General features: G+C 35.4%; 1 protein-coding gene and 1 pseudogene across 2 annotated transcripts in view; both read left to right on the plus strand.

Annotated features, from left to right (window-relative positions):
* The window catches only part of P4HA1 (prolyl 4-hydroxylase subunit alpha 1), an 84,092-nt gene that overhangs the window by 47,322 nt on the left and 15,844 nt on the right, over positions 1-20,926 (plus strand). The window contains exons 8-10 of one of the 2 annotated variants that reach the window (XM_061180944.1): positions 1,469-1,645; positions 4,740-4,810; positions 18,561-18,660. In XM_061180944.1, coding sequence (XP_061036927.1) covers positions 1,469-1,645; positions 4,740-4,810; positions 18,561-18,660 — 348 coding nt within the window. Of the gene's footprint in view, positions 1-1,468; positions 1,646-3,645; positions 3,717-4,739; positions 4,811-18,560; positions 18,661-20,926 lie in introns of both variants that reach the window. The other variant, XM_061180935.1, reaches the window with a different exon arrangement.
* LOC133087032 (enolase-phosphatase E1-like) lies at positions 13,292-14,505 on the plus strand (annotated as a pseudogene).

The raw sequence follows: 20,926 nt of genomic DNA on the forward strand, positions 1-20,926 counted from the left end.
TAGTGTTCAGTTGGAAGCGGGCATACGTAGAAGGAGTTAGTGAATTTTTGAAGTGAGTACTTTTAAGTGAAAACATTTGAATAGTGTTTATCTTTTTCTCTACTACTGTTAAACTGAAGCTGGGTTTTATGTTTTTATGTTGATGACTTCCTGGTATTTGATGACTCACTGTTGACAGCCTAACCTCTAACAGCAAATAAGTAGATCATATTTATGTTGACATTTTTGATAAGTTTGTGGATTTCCGGAAGAACATGTTTACTTTCGCTTTGGGAGCTAATAAGTAAATACAAATTAGACTCATGAAACATTTTTTTAAAATTTCACATCTAAATATTTTAGTGTGTATCTTTTAAAGATAATGACTCTTAAAAAATAACCACAATACCATTATCATGGTATTTCCAGTATCACAGTATTCATAGTAGTTCCATAGTATCATCAAATATCTAGTCAGTGTTCAGATTTCCAATAGTAAGCAGATATTTTTTATTGCCCTTAGAATCTCTTAAAGAAGAGAGCAAAATAGAACTACAGATATAAAAACAGAAGTCTGTTAATTTGCCAGTTTGTTGATGTAACACACACATGTCAACTCTGCCCCAGATCAAAAGAGCATCCTTTTTCTCAGAATAGTTAAATTCATCTCATCATCGTATAAAAAACTTATTTGATATAAAACCTTGGATTTGATTCTAGGTAAATAAAGTACAAGAATAAACATGAATCATTATTTGTTTTTGTATAGTTAATAATTAAAACCAAAACTAATATTATTCCTACCTCATAATATGAAATACTTGTTTAATCAAGAGAAGAATCAGCAATGGAATAACTTATTTAGTTAATATAATACATAGATGATTGAAAGGAACATTTATTTGTTTTGTTGACCACTCTGTCTTTAATACCTGCTAGTAAAAGCACCTGGCTTCTTTGTTTAATAACTTATTTTCTCTTTTTCAGAGCTACCCATTTTCTTCTTTACTTTAAAAAAAAAAAATCCCTTAAATTTTTTTAAAATTGGGAGGTATTTGGGAAAACCTGGTTAGGTTTTGTTTTTGTTTTTTTTTCTTTTAGAAACTTTCTGAGTGCTTCCCAGTTACTTTGTGAAGTTTGGAACAGTGCTGGTCATTCATTTCATATTTCTATAAATATTTTATTATTTCTTTCATATTTACAATGCCTGAACTTTATTTTGATGAGAGAAGGGGTTAAAGAGAAACCTCACCTTTTAAAAATTTAAGGCCTACCATCTCTTCCAGAAAATAATCATTAATAAAACTTTTTAAATCCTGAAGGTCCCATTTGATGCAGAATATTTGCAGGGTACTGTTTCTTTTGTGTGTTCTTCCTCAGATACTCTGTGTATACAGTAGCATGATTATTGTTTCTTATCTTCATAGGAACAAGCATTAAAAATACTATTACTCTAATATATTTACAATTTTTTAAACTTTATGTTTAGACTCCTCGGAGACAGAAAAAACTCTTTTGCCGCTACCATGATGGAAACCGGAATCCTAAATTTATTCTGGCTCCAGCCAAACAGGAGGATGAGTGGGACAAGCCTCGTATTATTCGCTTCCATGATATTATTTCTGATGCAGAAATTGAAATTGTTAAAGATCTAGCAAAACCAAGGGTAAATAATTTTTTTCTTTTTTTCTCTCCTCAATTTACTCTACCGGTGTTTCAGTTTTTTCCTTTGCAAGATTATAAAAATGATAACTGACATGGCAATAAGCCCATAGATAGTTTTAGATATTGTTGTTACAAACTAATGGAATTAACTAAGCTCTGTACCAGTTGTTCTCTGTTATCAACACAAATAACATACCTTGCAACTGGGTTTTAAGCCCTTATTTATGAAAATCATAGATGAGATTTTTATTCACACTTGACAAATTTGTGTTTCAGCATCTTCCTGAAAAAGTTTTCTATGTACTTTGGGGCCCTTTAATCTCAGAGACTAAACAAAGACCAACTTTTTATATCTTCTATAGTTTTATCTGAAATAATACTTGAAGTATTTTTATTCCTGTTTAGGTACATTATTACTAGAAGGATATAACTAGGTACAAACATCTTGCTAATCTGAAATAATGACATCATAGTTTTCTGACTTCAACCCACGTCATTTATCTTAATAAGAAAAACAATTTATTGTAAACACAATCCTATAAACTTAGTGTTTAGCATAGAAATTCTTCTTTTGCGAGAGTGTGAGAAAGATTGCCCTTTATGCTCTTGCCTTTTTTCCCATCAGCTTGTTCTTAAAATCTGTTTGGTCTTATTGATAGTAAAATACAAACTGCCATCATTTGCATAAAGAGATTGTTAAATAAACACTAGGAATATTTTTGCTCGATTATTACACAGGAGTTGGCAAATTTTTCTGTAAAGGTCCAGGTAGTGAATATTTTTTAGGTTTTGCAGGCTGTATAGCCTGTTATATAACTACTCACCTCTGCTGTTGCAGTGCAAAAGCAGCCATAGAAAATACATAAATGAACGTGGCTATATTCCAATGAAAGTTTATTTTTAAAAGCAGGTGGCTGGATGAATTTGGCCCATGGACCACAGTTTGCTGTTCCGTGTTATAAAAGTTGAGTTGTCTGGATATCTGTACTGTAGAATAAACTTGAAGTCAGAATTTTTGTTGTTGTTGTTGTTAAGTTTTATTACTTTTCCAAATGGGTACTTTTTGTTTTTTACTAAAGATTACATTTTAAATGGAAAAGGCCAGTCTAATATGTATGGATGTTGTCCAAGGGAGTTCTTATAAATCTCTTAAGCAGAATGCCACTTATAATCACGTCATATTCTGTCATTCTCTTTTGGATTGTAGTTCACTATTTGTGGTCAGTAAACCAAATTTACCTTGGTAGAATATTTATTAGGAATTCATTTCAGCTTGGAGATCAAGTCTTATATTTCTGGGTTTGGAGGCCTCAATCTTCAAAGTGGATGCCTCAGTTGGATTATTTGATCAAGAAATTCAATGGCAATAAAAATTTTATACTCTTTTGTTAACATCTGAATCATCCTTCATTGTTAGAAAAAAGTTTAAAATCATTATCTTGGCTGTCTTCTCTTTCTGTTTTTTAACATTTATGAGTTCTTTTCATCTGTCTTTGTGCTCATCCAAGATTATTTCACTGTTTATTTACATCTTGAAGGAAGAAAAGATGACCTTGAAACAAATTTTGAACATTATCTTTGCAAACATTTCCATCACCAACAAAATTAAAACAAAAAGTTTGGAATGGATTATTAACTGCAAATAGCCATTCTTATAACTATAAATTAGACTTCAAATTTTAGAAATTTCTTTTCCTCACTTCACGTCCTCTAACTGTTGAAAGAAATTTAATTTCCAGTCTCTTTTGTTTGTGTACCCTCCATTCATGCAAAACAAAAACAAAAAATTGTAAAGAACTTTTAAAAATATAAAAAATTTAAAAATCAACAGGCTTTCAAGGCTAAACACAGGTGACTGGAAGTCTATGGAATTATTTTCTCTTTTTAGCCTCCTTTGTAAAAAAAAAAAAAAAAATCCCAGAATTCTGACTGATTGGATAAATGTGATTCATTTTTTTTTTTTGTTTTATAATGCAACTATTTTGATGGTTGGCTTCACAGCTGAGGCGAGCCACCATTTCAAACCCAATAACAGGAGACTTGGAGACGGTACATTACAGAATTAGCAAAAGGTAAGAGATGTGTATGCTGCATATTCTGCCCTCTAATGAGTGTTTTGTACATCCTACAGGAATTATTCATTTAAGGGAAGTAGGTCATTTTCAGTCTCCAGTCAAGTCACCACCTATTTTTATGCATGGATAAACTGCTTTGTGTTTCACAGGTCTTTCCCCTTAACTAGAAGTTCTGTTTTTAATATTTAATTGGTCTGTTATTTTTAGGGAGTTAATATGCTTTGCATTGCTCTTCAGGTTAGGAATCAAATATCCAGGAAATGGCTTTTATACTTGTTTTCTTTTTCTTGCCAAAGATGGGGGGAAAGAAAGCAGCAGCCTGGATTAATCTGGGAGTAGTCTTTGTTTATGTAGTTCTCTCATATTCATAAATGCTGTGGTGAATTCACATCATTCTTCATGATGATTGTATTGGCATTTGTTCATGCATCTTATAAAATAACATTGTCATTTTGGAGTAATCTATTTCTCCTGTTGGAGTTTTTATTTTAAAAAACTTGCTGACTTAAAAGCTGGCAATGGAAAGAACAGAGTTATGCTTCAGATCTCAGTCTTCCAAATGCTATTGCTTCTGAGTTTAGTTGCCTTTTACTTCACCAGAGAGATTTAACAACAGTTATAGCTTGGTGAGAGTTTTAAAAAATGAATTTAAAGAGACTAAAGAGACCACTAATTATTCTTTTGTCAAATAATTTAAAGAACATTAAACTTCTAGATCTGAGAAAGCACCTGTGAAACCCAGTGCTATAAAAAATTTACATAGAGCTTCAAATGATTTTTTTTAAAAAAAGTGAAAGGACAATCTACAACAAAAATCTGTCAACCCATTTTCTCTTGATTTGGAAGTGGCTTTTCTTATTGCCACCTTTCTAAATGTTTTTGCTGATTCGAAACCATTACCTACCATCCAGACCAATCTGAACCCTTCCAATCACCTGTGGCTTGGCAAAACAAAACAAAACAAAAGCCCCAAATTGCCTGCTACGTGAGTAAGTCCTTGTCCTTTCTCTTTTTTTGTAGCTGAGCCGAGCTACAGTACATGACCCTGAGACTGGAAAATTGACCACAGCACAGTACAGAGTATCTAAGAGGTAAGGGAGTAATGGGAAGAATTTTAGTCATATTTGGACTATTTTCTTTCTTGAGAATCTAATTTTCATAAAACCCATCATATGATTTCTAAGACCTAGGCTATTAGGCATAGGTATTGGATGACACCCGTGCCTGACTTTTCATGATGGATGCGGTTATGGGGCAGTTAATAGAAATTACTAGATTTTAAAATGCCTGCTGAGATATCCCAAACCCTACCTGATAAGTGAAGTTGTGTTCTCATATTAAAGTAAGGGAAGTTCCCAAAGAGTCTTCATTGAACAAGGCCTAATTTGGTCTCTGTAGTAAAGCAGGGGTTGAAAAATCTCTGGGTTACTCAGTAGCTGTAGGTAGTGAGAAAATGAATGCCTTGAAGGATTACCTAACAAATCCTCTGCAAGTCAGTTGGTTTCAGATTCTTTGCTTTTAACAATATTTAAGAGAATCTCCTTAAGTTATTGGCTGATAGATCACTGAAATAATTTTAAATAAAAGGTCACTATGTAACTTATAAGTGTATATAACATATAGGAGCTCACAAAATAAGTGACATTATTTCAACAGAACTCCTTTTCCATCTACTTATTTACATAAAGGTTTCTCAGCTCTCATAAAAATGAAAATAGAAGTATCATTGAGCTGAATTCCATCTCATTGTAGCAATATTTATTCACAGATATAATACCTAATTGAAAATAACAAAATAAGCTTTATCCATCTCATTAGGAATATTTTAATATATTTTCACTTTTTATATTTAATGATGATTGTTTAATCATGTTCTTTAGATTAATGTATACTAATTATAATTGTAATAAACCATTCTAGGAGACACTTTTTTTTTTTTTTAACACTTAGGCCTTTATGTTATAGGAAATTTATATTTTTATCAGTTTACGTAAATATTTTTCTTGTAGAGAAGTATAATGTGATGAATAAAAGACTTTTGGTCATAGAAATATATCACTCTAGGACAGGGCTTCTCAACCTCAACACTATTGACATTTTGGATCAGATGATTGTTGTTTGTTGACTGACCTGAGCCTCATAGGATGTTTAGCAGCATCTCTAGTGCCCACTGGATGCCAGAAGCACCCATCATCCCAGTTGTGACAATCAAAAATGTCTTCAGACATTGCCAAATGTCCCCTGGTAGGCAAAATTCCCACCACCATGCCTGGGAACTCCACCTCTCTACCCCTGTTGAGAACCACTGTTTTAAGATAAGAATGGAATGAAAATGCAAGTTCAAGGAAAAAAAGAAAAGAATAATGTAAAATTTCCAAGTTTTTAAAAAATGCTTCATTAATATATTCTTTATAAAGTGGATGATGGTGGGCATAAAATCATTATGGTATTTAGAGTCCACTGGATATATAAAACAAGTAATGATTTTTCAGAAATTACCACTGTTTTCAGTATGACAGAATTAAATCCTTTGAAACTCTTACGATGAAAAATTTCATTTGTCAACTAAAAATTGTGCAAAGGAGTACATAGATTTTAACAACTATCTTAGGCACTCAAACAAAAAAAGTTAACATGGTTGCTATAAGTCATAGCAAAAGTACTATAAAGGCTAGACAGAATGCATTGATTTCATTTTCTTAATTACTCTTTTTAGGCAAAGCTTTATGTCCTTCACATATTAACCTTCAGCATCCCCACATACATACTCTGATCTCCTAACTGTTTGCCCTATACCACTACCTGTCCCCTTGCCCCTAATCACATTCCTATAATGTGATTTTGATTTTAGTAACACTAATACAAGGTAAGGATTTGCAGTAACTAATTTGGATAGACATATTGAGCCATGGTTTATAATGCTTCTGTGCATAGTAAGTAACCCTCATTTTGAGTAAGCTAATTTTCCATTTACAGAACCTTATTCATGTCTAAAAAAATGAAGCCGTTATCTATTTTTAAAAAAATAACTAAATCCATTATATATTTTATCAGAGATTACATGGTGTTAGGCATTTTTACTGTCATAAAGCTAGTAAGTATCTAAATTCTCCAGATTTTGCTGTTTTTAGGAATCATTTTAAAACAAAATTTTATGAACTTAGTGTTCTAGAAGTCATTTTTGGAAATTTTCTATATATACAGTAGACCTTTTGACAAAATATTCAGCCCACAGAGTCATTGGGCTTTTACCAACAATTCAAAATAAATTACTCTCAGAAAGGTGGTCTACAAACATTTTTTCTCTGTTAGGAACTAAATACCTCTAAATATTTTGAACTTATTTTTTAAATATTATAATTTTATAGCTCTGAGAAGCAATTTTATTGGATTTTTGAGAAAGACCCAACCATACTTCATATTATTTATAATAGCAGAAGGTATTTAGCCAGTAGCATTAGAAGCATTAGAAGACTGAGTAACACTACAATAAATTCACCCAGGCTTGGCAAAGTATGCAGTGTGGGTGTGTGTTTGTGTTCAAAACAACGTAGTAAAGTAGTAAAAAAAAGAGTTCCACAGCACAGTGATTTTCATCTTTACTCTTAAGGAAAATTGTTCATCAGCCCTTTTAAAAATAAAATATATATGTTGAGAGAGAGCTCTTAACTGTTAAGGAAGGAATTTGCTCCATAAAATATCTAATACATTTCATATTTTAACAAATTAAAAGTTTCTACTATTTTGGAAATTTAATAGCTATGTCAAGACATTTTCTACCCATCACTGTAAATCTGAATTTGAAGATTTTACAAGAGTAATAAATGAGTGTTTTCTGTTTCCTTCGTATTTTATGCCTCTGAAGAAGGCATCTCAAATGCAAAATAGCAGAAAGAGTTTATGTGTACTGATGTCAGTTAATGTGATCCCTTTTACTCTGGGAACATCTGTATTTTGAAAGGGTCAGAAGGGAATTTCAAATATCTGTATTTTGAGAAATTTCTTAAGTGATTGCATCATCATCTGTGGAAGTAAAAATATGTTCCAGTGTTCTAGCAAATAGAATTTTCTTTGGGCAAAGTATGTGTGGAAATCCATTACTGTTTAAAAACATAAAGTTTTAATTTACTTTATTGACTATCTGTGAACTTTTGGCAAATCATTTTCTGTCTTTTCCAATATTTAAAAAAAAAAATTTACTACAACTTGTTAATGGAGAAGCTAATAATTTTGGCTAAATCAGAGAAATGGAATTTTAGTTTTTGAGAGGTAAACATTCAGTTGTATGCTCTGAGAAGACAGTTTAGTTATTTGAGCTCATAAGTCCAGTTAAAGCAATATAAATAATGAGATATGCAAATAAACAGTCTATTTAGTATGATAGAAAAAGCTTCTTTGATTCTGGTGGAATCAGAATCACTTCTTGGAAGTGATTTCATTTTTTTTACTTTCAAGTACAGATTCCTACAGTATGATATTTTATTATGCTTAAGATTTAATTTCCCCATGTTAATAAGGAGCAAATACAGTGTAAAAATATATTAATATTTTTACAATATAGAGGGCAATGCAAATAGCTTTGTTTTTTTAAATTTAATTTTATTTTTTATACAGCAGGTTCTTATTAGTTATCTATTTTATACATATTAGTGTATAGATGTCAATCCCAATCTCCCAATTCATCCCACTGCCACCCCCCCCTGCAAATAGCTTTGAATGATATCAGATTTTTTTTTAAGTGGCATAATTTTTTTTAATGAATAGTTTTTTTAAATAAATTTATTTATTTATTTTTGGCTGTGTAGGGTCTTTGTTGCTGCACACAGGCTTTTCTCTAGTTGTGGGGAGCAGGGTCTACTTTTTGTTGTGGTGCACGGGCTTCTCATTGCCGTGGCTTCTCTTGTTGTGGAGCACGGGCTCTAGGCGCGCGGGCTTCAGTAATTGTGACACGCGGGCTCAGTAGTTGTGGCTTGTGGGCTCTAGAGCGCAGGCTCACTAGTTGTGGTGCACGGGCTTAGTTGCTTAGCGGCATGTGGGATCTTCCCAGACCAGGGCTGGAACCCGTGTCCCCTGCATTGGCAGGTGGATTCTTAACCACTGCGCCACCAGGGAAGTCCAAATTGGCATAACTTTTAACAACAGCATTGCCTTCTATTGGGTAGAACAGTGGTTCTCAGATTGAGATAACTGAAATGGATAGATCTATAGTGTTGTATAATGGTCCCACTAAGAACCAAAGGGACTGGATAAATTCCCAGTCTGGATGATTAGCCTTTCTTTGTTAACTATTAAGCACTTAGAGAAGAATTATTGAAAGTATTGCCCTCTGTAATTGGCACTTTGGGCCCTGCATTATCTTTTGCCTTTGCAAAAAATCACATAGTGGCATTCAAGTTATATTAATCATATTTCCTTTGGAGGTTTTATAACAATCTTCAAAACCTCCAAAATGGTGTTGTCTATTTACTTGAGCATGCCTTCCTTAGTATTAGAAATATAGTCATGCAGTGTGAGAATGTTTCTCCTTACTTAAATAAAGCATTCCAGTGATATTTTTAAAAAGCATATATTAAAAGAATAATAAAGATTTTTTAACAGTAGAAATTCATTAGAAATGAAAAAAAAAATATTGCAATGTTACTCTGCATGTACAACTTAGCTCTCAGTTTCCTGTCATTAAGAACAAAAGAAATATATTTTGGGTTATCTAGTTATTAATGGAAAAAAGGGACACATAAAATTATCTGGAGAAAGAATTCTGTTTTTCTCTTGGCACTAAATTATGTTTTGTGGAAAAAACACTGTAAAACTTAGTTGACATTTTCAATTATAATTGTACAAAAGATAAAGAATGTTATTCAAATGATTTTTTTCCTGTTACAGTAAATACTATAACTTTACATTCTAACTCAGTTAAAGCACTGAGTAGTAGAAGAAAGAATGTTGATTTCTGATTACTTAATTTAATGTAGGAGTAAGACTTCCAGATCCTAAAGAATTGACAGTTAACATATTACAGTATCATTGTCTCCACTGAATTTTTAAATTTTTAAAACAACTCAGAGCTAATTTCTTCAACTACCCGATAGGTCTACAATAATGTTGCTGAAGACGGATTAGCAGTAATGCTTTAAGGGTGGGATCTAGATGAATAAAATGTTTTAAACATATGGAGTTCTCCAGCTTAGGAAAATCTTAGTATATTTTGGAGAGGTTTTCATGTAAAAGTCAAATTAAGTGAAATAACTTCCTATGTAGAACTCATTTTCCTCTCGAATGACTATGGCAGAACCACAATTAAGATAAGTTTATTTTTAAGCTGCAGTTATCAATGACTTTCTCTCATCTGAGGCTTAACTGCTAAGCCTCAAACCTTCTATTGAGATCATTTGTGATATAACAAGAAGTGCAGATTAAAACTTTTTTTAAAAAGTTAAAAAATTAAAATATTTTTGCCTCTAAGATTGGCAAAGATTGAAAAGATTGATACTGGCAAGGATTTTATGAAATGGGCACTCTCATAAACAGTTGCTAGAAGTATAAATCACTGAAACTTTTTTGGAGGGCAATTTGACATCATTTATCAAAATGTAAACATCATCTAGCAGTTCCACATCTAGGAATTTGTCCTACAGAGATATTCCCATAAGTATGCAAAGATATACAGAAATTTCTGTTACAATATTGTTTGTACTAGAGAAAAATTAGAAACAACCTTATTTAACCAGTGCTTTATTGACTGACCTTCGTGGTCATTTTGAAATTAAAGGTATTTTATTTTAAAAAGAAAAGCAGTTATTTAAAAAACAATGAGGAATGGAAATGTAAAGTGTTACAGTTGCTGTGGAAAACAGGCTGGCAGTTCCTCACAAAGTCAACCATAGGATTATGATGCAGAAATTCCACTTCTAGGTATATACCCCCAAAAATTGAAAGAAGGGACTCAAACAGATTACTTGTACACCCATGTTCATAACAGCGTTATTCACAGTAGTCAACAGGTGGAGGCAACCCACGTATCCATTAATGGATGAATGGTTAAACAAAATGTGGTATAAACAAATTATGGACTATATTCAGCCTTAAAAAGGAATGAAATTCTGATACATGCTATATAACATGGATGAACTTTGAGGACATTATACTAAGTGAAATAAGCCAGGTACAAAAGGACAAATATGGTATGATTCTACTTACAGGGGGTACCTAGAATAGGCAAATTCATACAGACAAAAAGTGTATTAGAGGTTACCAGGGGCTGGGAGGAGAGGGAAATGGCAAATTATTGTTTAATGGGTACAGAGTTTCAGTTTGGAATGAAGAAAAAGTTTTGGAAATAGATAGTGGTGATGGTTGCGTGACTTTGTGAGTGTACTTAACACCACTGAATTGTACACTTAAAAATGGTTAAAGTGGTTAATTTTATGTGTATTTTACCATATTTTTAAAAAATGGTTAAAGTGGTTAATTTTATGTTGTGTATTTTTTAACCACAATAATTTTTAAAAAATGAGGCAGTGCTATGTGTATTGACTAGGAAAGATGTCAGAAGTATTTTCAGGGGGAAAAAGTGTATGTGTATATTATGGTGGAAGATTGAAGGGTGGATTCTTTTTTTTTTTTTTTTTAATTCTCTCTGTATGTTTGTTTATACACGGGGGAAAACTGTTGAGAGGATACATATCTATTTGTTAATAGTGTTTACCTGTGAGGAGTGGGACTAGGAAAGGAACTTCATACACTTTTATACTGTTTGAAAATTTTTAAATTTTGTTTATTTATTTAATTTTATTTTTGGCTGCGTTGGGTCTTAGTTGCGGCACGTGGAATCTTTCGTTGCAGCGTGGGGGCTCTTCGTTGTGTGTGGGCTTCTCTCTAGTTGTGGTGCATGGGCACCAGAGCATGCAGGCTCAATAGTTGTTGCACGCAGGCTCTCTAGTTGTGGTGTGTGGGCTCCAGAGAGCGTGGGTTCTGTATTTGCGGCACGCGGGCTTCTCTGTAGTTGTGGCGCACAGGCTCAGTAGTTGCAGTGCGCGGGATTAGTTGCCCCGTGGCATGTGGGATCTTAGTTCTCTGACCAGGGATTGAACCCGTGTCCCCAGCATTGGAAGGTGGATTCTTAACCACTGCGCCACCGTGTTTGAAATTTTTATAATAAGTATTTCTTTAAAAAATAGCTTTATTGATTCACCCATTTGAAGTGTACAAGTCAGTGGTTTTTAGTATATTCAGAGACTTGTGCATCCATCACCACAATTAATTTTAGAACATTTTCATTATACTCCTTAGCCATAACCCCTCAATCCTTAGTCCTCTCCCTGCCCCAGCCCTGGGCAGCCACTAATCTGCTTTCTGTCTTTATGGATTTGCCTCTTCTGGATATTTTTTATATACTACATGGACTTTTAGTGTCTGGCTTCTCACTTGGCATGTTTTCAAGGTATGGCTGAACAACATTCTTTTGTATGGATATGCCACCTTTTATCTATCTTATCTGTTGATAGATATTTGGGTTATTTCTACTTTTTTGGCTATGATGAATAATGCTGTTCTGAAATTCATGTCTTTTGAGGCACAAACGTTTATTTTGATGATGTCCTGTTTATTTTTGTTGTTGCTGCTTGTACTTTTGAGGTCATAGGTAAACCATACGCCAATTTTTTTTTCTAAAAGTTTTGTAATGTTAGCTTATATATTTAGGTCTTTAATCCCTTCTGAGTTAATTTTTTCATTATGGTGTGAGGTAGGGGTCCATCTTCTTTGTTTTGCATATGGTTATCCAGTGTCCCAGAACCATTTGTTGAATATAACAAGCATTTCTTGCTTCCATAATTTTAAAACTATAAAAGTAAAAGATTGGAATGATAATTGGCTAAAATGGCAAAAGTAAATGTGTTCTTGATAACAGGGGACTTCAGTCTGAAGAGTTAGTAAGCAAGGAAAAGATTAAAGATAGAAAGGGAGCCAGTAACTGCTGGAGTAAGGCCTATGGAAAAGGTAGATTCAAAAGTATAGATAGACGCTCCAGCCTCTGAAAGGCTGAAGGACAATGCTTCTACCAAAGTACAAGAGAAAAATGTAAGAATAGATGCTTAAGAATTGGTGGTAGCAGGGAAGAGAGTTGAAGATGTCAGAAGACAGGTTCTCTTGGGTGATAGGTTCCAGGATGAAATAGGAACAGTTATTTTATCAAGATGTATTTAGTTTGAAACTTTATTAGAATACTTGCCAATCTTGTGTTGCAGTTATCTATAAAAATCAAGTCAGTAGTTGGTTGCTTATAAAATTCAAAAATCTATGAAATTGTTGCTAGGCAAAACTTGGTCAGAATTGGAAGAAATAAGTTCTTAGTATGTTTATCAGCTACATCCTTTATAAAAATAAAATTCTTGGATTCTTCCTATTTCTGTGACACAGAGGAATTCTACTTGGCCAATCCCTATAAATTTGCATGAGATCATCAGACAAATACTTATGGTAAAGTAAAATAAATCTTGGATTAGTTCTAAGACGTCTTCAGGATTCATTCATTCAGCAAATATTTATTGAGCATCTACTATGTGCCAGGCACTATGGATATAGTGGTGAGCAAAACCAGGCAGAATTTATATGTATTTGGAACTAGTAGTTGAATGAAGATGTCTTACCTTAATCAAATAACAAATTAATGTACAATTGTTATAAATGCCACAAAGGAAGGATATGTAGTACTATAAAAACATACTGGGGTGGCTGCCTTCTCCACTTCCAGATGCATGGAGGTAGCGTCTCCCTGATGTGCTTCAGGTTGCAGGTAGTTGCCAACCCTGAGATTAACGGAGGGCTGTGAGACGCCCACGATGGTTCTGCAGGCACAGGTGCCACTACCCTCCCACCTCCCAATCTAGGGTGATTCTCATAGTAGCATCCAGTAGGTGCCCACCAAAGTCACCGTGATCCATTAGATATTAAAGGTACCACAAGCTTGATTAGTTTTGTGACGAACACTTAATTTGTTTACATCAAAGAAAACATTGAGTATCTTAACAAAGAGACAAAGATACTTCTTTCCTCTTGGAAAGAAGAGGAGTGTCAGCAGGACCTCAATTTTTTTTTTTTTTTTAAATATTTATTTATTTTGGCTGTGCTGGGTCTTAGTTGCAGCATGTGGGATCTTTAGTTGTGGCATGTGGGATCTTTAGTTGCGGCATGCATGCTTCTTAGTTGCAGCATGCAGACTCTTAGTTGCTTCATGTGGACTTCTTAGTCGTGGCATGCAAACTCTTAGTTGCAGCATGCATGCGGGATCTAGTTCCCCAACCAGGGATCGAACCTGGGCCCCCTGCATTGGGAGTGTGGAGTCTTACCCACTGGACCACCAGGGAAGTCCCAGGACCTCAGTCTTTTGAGGAAACAGGCTGAAGAGGATTCCCATGGGGTTGGGGTATTCTGATCCCTGCAGCATCTGGGAAATGGAGTGGATGACGCAAAATAGATGGTCCGTGCTGTGGTAGATAATGTGTGCTGGCAAATGTCTCTGGACCGAAAGACCTTGGTACTGAAATAACTTCAGGGCTACGTGGCGAGCAGCATTCACAGCTGGGTGCATGAAAGTAGCATTCTTTGAAGATGTAGTTCCAGCAGTTAGGAAATGGAGAAGCTGGAATGAACGTGTATATCTATTCTTCAGGGAGTGTGGAAGCACAGAAACTAGTACTTGGGCAGTGTACAGAGGAAGATATTGGTGAGTTGTCAATGTTACTTTGATACCAAGATTGGGCAAAGTGGAGAAAGAGTTGCTGAATGATTGCGAACGGTATTGAGTGCTCGGTCAACAATGTCCTGTTTATGATAGACATTACCCTCGAGGCTGGTGCTACTGAGGAAGTGGACATGTATGTAGCTGTGGTGATAAGACATGACAGTGTGGGATTAACACATGATGAAAAGACTAGAGCTTCATCAAATCCTTCAGCAAATTGTACTTGCCCTTCTCAACCTAGAAAAGGATTTCTAAGTAAGACAAACTGTTCCTCGTAGTTACCCCTGTTGTCTAGCTTTATTTTAATGGTAAAAGCGACTTACTTTAAAAAATGTATATGTATACACACAAATATGTATGCAAATATGTGTGTGCTCAAATTACCTTCCACAGGTATATGAGTGGAAAAACTCAATTCGGTGAAATGAAAACTTACTCTATTATATGTAAAAATTGTTTGAAACCACAACACTAACCCTTATTGAAGGCAAAGGGTAGATATTAGAAGAAATGACTAAAATACAGATCAAATATGTCAGGTATCAGGTCATGCACCAAAATGGAAAGCTAGTTTTGAGAAGTTATTCAGAAGCCTTGCTGTTTTAAAAGCTGGAAGTGTTTCAAAGGCTTATTCCTAATAATAATAATTGCCCCCGTTTAATTGTGAAGGAATAAAATTTAGATCACAATAGCTGCATTTCACAATATTTGCCTAACTGTATACAAAAGACAAAGATATTTGCTTGTTCTCCAAAAGAGGGCAACATTAGAAAGAAAACTCACTTCAGTTTTGAACAATTGAATGTATATTACTTAAGAAGAAGCTCTTTAAATCAGTGCACCTTTTCTCTGGTACAGCAAACAATTGCTTTACGAGTGAAAAGGTGCATTGATTTAACAGCCAAAAAAGAGATATAGTTCTTAATATTTCATGAAACAGCCCTAATCCTGTCAGTTGTTTTCATTATAGATTTTATAGTTGCCTTTCTGACCACTTCTTAGCAGTCTGAGAAAATATACTGTTATCTACTATTAAAAAAAATGATTTTACTGAAATCAGCCCATCAGATCAAGAGGAATCCTAATGCATTTTCCTCTGAAATGGATGTGAGAAATGTAAATTTTGTAATGAGAAATGTAAATTTTGTAACAGTATTATTTATCTTCGTTCACTTCTAATAGCATGTCATGTCAATTTCATGTGATTACTTAAAACCTTTTTCCTCTTACTGTTCCAAAAACAAAACAAAACAAAAACCTGGTCTGGCACAGGAGGAGTCAAGGAAGGCTCCTCTGAAGAAGAGACAACTAAAATGATAATCCAAAGCCTTAAATTTGCAAAGTTAAGCAGAAGAATACTCTGGGTAGAGATGAGCATGTGCACTAGCCTTTGGGCAAGAAGAAACATTGTTGAATAAGTGCTGCTGGGGCACTGGGAGAAAGGCAAAATACCGTGTGAGAGGCTGAGGGAGACCAGGAGGGAACATCCAGAGAGACTAAAGGAATACCTGGAGAATGAATGAGTCAGGAGGAGAGTTTCAAGAAGGATGAACATTCTGAAATGTTACTAAAAGAGCAAATACTATGAGAATGGGAAAATCTTGTTAGATTTAGTAGCATAGTAGGGTTATGGGTGAGATATTAGCAAGAGCAGTTTTGATGGAGTGATGGGGACTAAAGCTAAATTGGAATGGATTGAGAAGTGAGGAGTCAGTGAAAAGGTTGACTTGAAGATGGAGGAGAAAGAAGTTGGTGGCTGGAGAGAGAAAGAATTGAGGGAAAGAATTTAAATTTAATTAATTTAAATTAAATTTAAATTTTTGCTTATTTATTTAATGGGAGAGTCTAAAGCCCCGATAAAAGCTGTGGGAGGAATTATTGAGAAGAGATGTTGATTATATGAGAGAGAGAAGGGCTCATCAATGATTTATGGTTCCTAAAATGGCAGGAGATAATAGAATCTAAGGCAGAGGATTGGCCTTAGATAATGGAGAGAAATCTCCTCTTGGAACTGGAATGAACTAGAATGAACTATGTATAAGGAAAAGATTGTATGGTTTCTATTTTATCTGTGACATAGGAGATATGTAATCCACTGAGTAAAGAAGTCTGAGGTGGGTTGGGGTTCAGAATAGAGGCAAGAGAAAGAGTAAGGCCCATTTGGAGTTAGTGTTCATGATTGATTGTTTTGTTTTTTGTTTTTTTGGCTGTGTTGGGTCTCGTTGCTGCACGTGGGCTTTCTCTAGTTGCTTCGAGCGGGGGCTGCTCTTCGTTGTGGTGCGCGGGCTTCTCATTGCAGCGGCTTCTCTTGTTGTGGAGCACGGGCTCTAGGTGCACGGGCTTCAGTAGTTGCAGCCTGCGGGTTCAGTAGTTGTGGTTCGCGGGCTCTAGAGTGCAGGCTCAGTAGCTGTGGCGCACAGGGCTTAGTTGCTCTGCGGCATGTGGGATCTTCCTGGACCAGGGCTTGAACCCATGTCCCCTGCGTTGGCAGGCGGATTCTTAACCACTGTGCCACCAAGGAGGTCCCAGTGTTCATGAATTTTTAGCGAAACATATCTGCCCTATCTCATGACTTTTTCCAATACGATTTGGTGATATAGGTATAAGCTTGGAGAAAAGAAATTCATCAGGCTTGTGTTTTTTTGCCAGACAGGTGAGTTTAGGCTTTTAATCAAGAATGCTGTTGAGGGAATTCTCCGGCAGTCCAGTGGTTAGGACTCCACGCTTCCACCGCAGGGGGCACACGTTCGATCCCTGGCTGGGGAACGAAGATCCTGCAAGCTGCGTGGCGCGGCCCAAAAAAAAAAAAAAGAATACTGTTGAAATGATGGACCAAAGCTTGATGAGAGAAGTGAAGAAAGAAAAAGTCTGATAGACTGGGAAAAAGCATATGTAAAGGAGAGAGTTGAATTTTGCTGTGCCATGTTATTGAGCTATAGTTCCCATACCGTAAAATTCACCCTTTAAAGTATACAGTTCAGTGGTTTTTAGTCTTTTTTAGCTGTGCAGTCATCACCATTATCTAATTCCAGAACATTTTCACCACCCCAAAAGAAAATCCTGTACCCATTAGGAGTCATTCCTTAATACCGCCTTCTCGTGGCAACCACTAATCTACTTTCTGTATTGATTTGCCTGTTCTGGACATTTCATATTAATGGAATCATAATGTGTGACCTTTTGTGTCTGTCTGACTTATCTTTCTTAACATAATGGTTTCAAGGTTCATCCATGTGGTGGCATGTATCATTACTTCCTTTTCATGACACAATAATCTGTCTTATGGATATATAACATTTTATGTATCTGTCCATCAGTTGATGGACATTTGTATTATCTCCACTTTTTGGCCATTATTAATAATGCTACTATGAATACTTCTGTACAAGTTTTGGTATGACCACACGTTTTAATTTCTCTTGGGTATACACCTAGGAGTGGAATTGCTAGGTCATATGGTAACTCTGTGTTTAACAATTTGAGGAACTGCCAAAGTGTTTTCCAAAGTGGCTGCACCATTTTACATTCCTACCAGCAATATATGAGGGTTCTAATTTCTTCACATCATCACCAACACTTATTATTGTACACCTTTTTGGTTATAGCCATCCTACTGGGTGTGTTGGGTACCTTTTAAAACTTTTTTATTTAGGCAAGTAATACATGAATTTTTCTTATAAAACATTAGCATTATATAAATCAGGCTAAAACCCCTATGACCTTCACCCTGGCCAGTTCCTATACCTTATCTAAAAGGAACAGTTGTTTTCATTTTGATGTATGTATTTTTCCAGAATTAAAAAAAATTCTCAGTGTAGATAGTCCTATATAGTCTTCTTACATTAATCCATCTGTTTTCATAAAAACTCAGTAATAAATGATATTAGTTTTTTTCCCTTTCCAACCTCTAACTGTAGAATGTAACATCTTTTAAAAATTATAACATCATTAGTAAAAATCGTATCAAAGAAGTAAATGAAGTAAATGCCTATAGATAAAGCCTTAATGTCCTGTATATTATGGCTTTTTAAATGACAGCTATTGGTCCTCATGTATTGAAACTTTATCAGTAAAACTAATAATTTTCTTCTTGTTTTTAGTGCCTGGCTCTCTGGCTATGAAAACCCTGTGGTGTCTCGAATTAATATGAGAATACAAGATCTAACAGGACTAGATGTCTCCACAGCAGAGGAATTACAGGTAGGTAATCACATCCTACACTTCTTCAAAAGATGCTTCAGATGAGATTTTTTCTGGCACTATACAGGCAGTACTCAATTTGCATGATACTTTGAGACTGTAAAAGTGAATATATAAGCTGAAACCATATACAGTGATCTTAATAATCAGTAGGAAAAATTGTTCTGTGACCTTTAAAATTTTTTGTCAAGACATTAAAAACTCTTACTGTTGAGTATAAACTTATAGGGAAATGAAAAATATGTAAAACTAGTATTTATTATGTACACTGTGATTTTTTTTTCATTCCTAGGCCTGTCAGGTGGCCATGGCAGTTTTTTTTTTGTTTTTTTTTTTTTAATTATTTTTATTTTATTTATTTATTTTTGGCTGTGTTGGGTCTTCGTTGCTATGCACGGGCTTTCTCTAGTTGGGGCGAGCGGGGGCTGCTCTTCATTGCAGTGCGCGGGCCTCTCGTGGTGGCTTCTCTTGTTGCGGAGCACGGGCTCCAGGCGTGGGGGCCTCAGTAGTTGTGGCATGTGGGCTCTGGAGTGCAGGCTCAGTAGCTGTGGCGCACGGGCCCAGCCGCTCCATGGCATGTGGGATCTTCCCGGACCGGGGCCCGAACCCGTGTCCCCTGCATTGGCAGACGGACTCCCAGCCACTGTGCCACCAGGGAAGCCCAGTTTTTTTTTTTTTAATAAATTATTTTTTTCTGTTTTCTAGTAAGAAATAATTCACATGCCATAAAATTTACCCTGGTTTTAATATTCACATGGTTGTACAATCATCACCACTATTTTCATCACTGCCAAAGAAACCCCAGTTAAGTAGTCACTCTCCATTCCCCCTCCCTAGTGCCCCTGGCAACTGCTTCTCTACCTTCTGTATGTAAGTTTGCCTATTCTAAATATTTCATGTAAATGGAGTAATACAATATGTGGCCTAGTGTATCTGGCCTATTTCACTTGACAATGTTTTTAAGGTATATCCATGTTGTAGCATGTATCAGCACTTTATTCTTTTTCATGGCTGAATAACAAACATTCTCTTGTTTGGATATACCACGTTTTATTTATTTATCAGTTGGAGGGCTTTTGGATTGTTTCCACTCTTTGGCTATTATGACTAATGCTATTTGTCTACAAATTTTCGTACAAATGTCATTTAAATTTCTCTTGGGTATAAACCTATATATGTAATTGCTGGGTCATGTGGTAACTTTAATATTTGAGGAACTGCCAAACTGTTTTCCAGAATGGCTGCACCATTTTACAATCCCATTGGCAATGTATGAGCGTTCCATTTTCTTCACATCCTTGCCAACACTTGTTCTTGTCCATTTTTTTTATTAAGGTCATTCTGATACGTTTGAAGTGCTATCTCATCATGGTTCTTATTTGCATTTCCCTGATGGCTAATGATGTTGAGTATCTTTTCATGAGTTATTGGCCATTTTTTTTAAAATTTATTTATTTTATTTATTTTTGGTTCTGTTCAGTCTTCATTGCTGCGTGTAGGCTTTCTCTAGTTGCAGCGAGCAGGGGCTACTCTTCGTTGTGGCGCATGGGCTTCTCATTGCGGTGGCTTCTCCTGTCGCGGAGCATGGGCTCTAGGCGTGTGGGCTTCAGTAGTTGCAGCACGCAGGCTCAGTAGTTGTGGCTCGCGGGCTCTAGAGCGGGGGCTCAGCAATCGTGGTGCACAGGCTCTAGAGCCAGGCTTAGTAGTTGTGGCGCACGGGCTTAGTTGCTACGCGGCATGTGGGATCCTCCCAGACCAGGGATTGAACCCATGTCCCCTGCATTGGCAGGCGGACTCTCAACCACAGTGCCACCAGGGAAGCCCCAGCCATTTTTATATCTTTGAAAAAATTTCTGTTCAAATCCTTTGCCTATTTTTTATTGAGTTGTTTTTCTTTTTATTGTTGAGTTGTGTTATTTATATGTTCTGAATACTTGACCCATATTAGGTGTATGGGTTGCAAATATTTTCTCCCATTCTGTGGTTTGTCTTTCACTTTCTTGATGGTGTCCTTTGGCAAAAAATTTTTAATTTCTATGAAGTCTGATAGGTCTTTTTTTTGGTTGCTTTTGCTTAAGGTGTCTAAGAAACCATTGCCTAATCCAAGGACATAAAGATTTACACCTGTGGTTTTTCCTACAATTCTTATGGTTTTATTTCTTACATTCAGGTCTTTGATCCATTTTGAGTCAATTTTTGTATATGGTATAAGATAGAGGTCCAACTTCATTCTTTTCATGTGGTTAGCCAATCGTCCCAGCATAAT

This window comes from Eubalaena glacialis, chromosome 1, assembly GCF_028564815.1.
Source record: "Eubalaena glacialis isolate mEubGla1 chromosome 1, mEubGla1.1.hap2.+ XY, whole genome shotgun sequence".
In the NCBI taxonomy this organism is placed as follows: Eukaryota; Metazoa; Chordata; class Mammalia; order Artiodactyla; family Balaenidae; genus Eubalaena; species Eubalaena glacialis.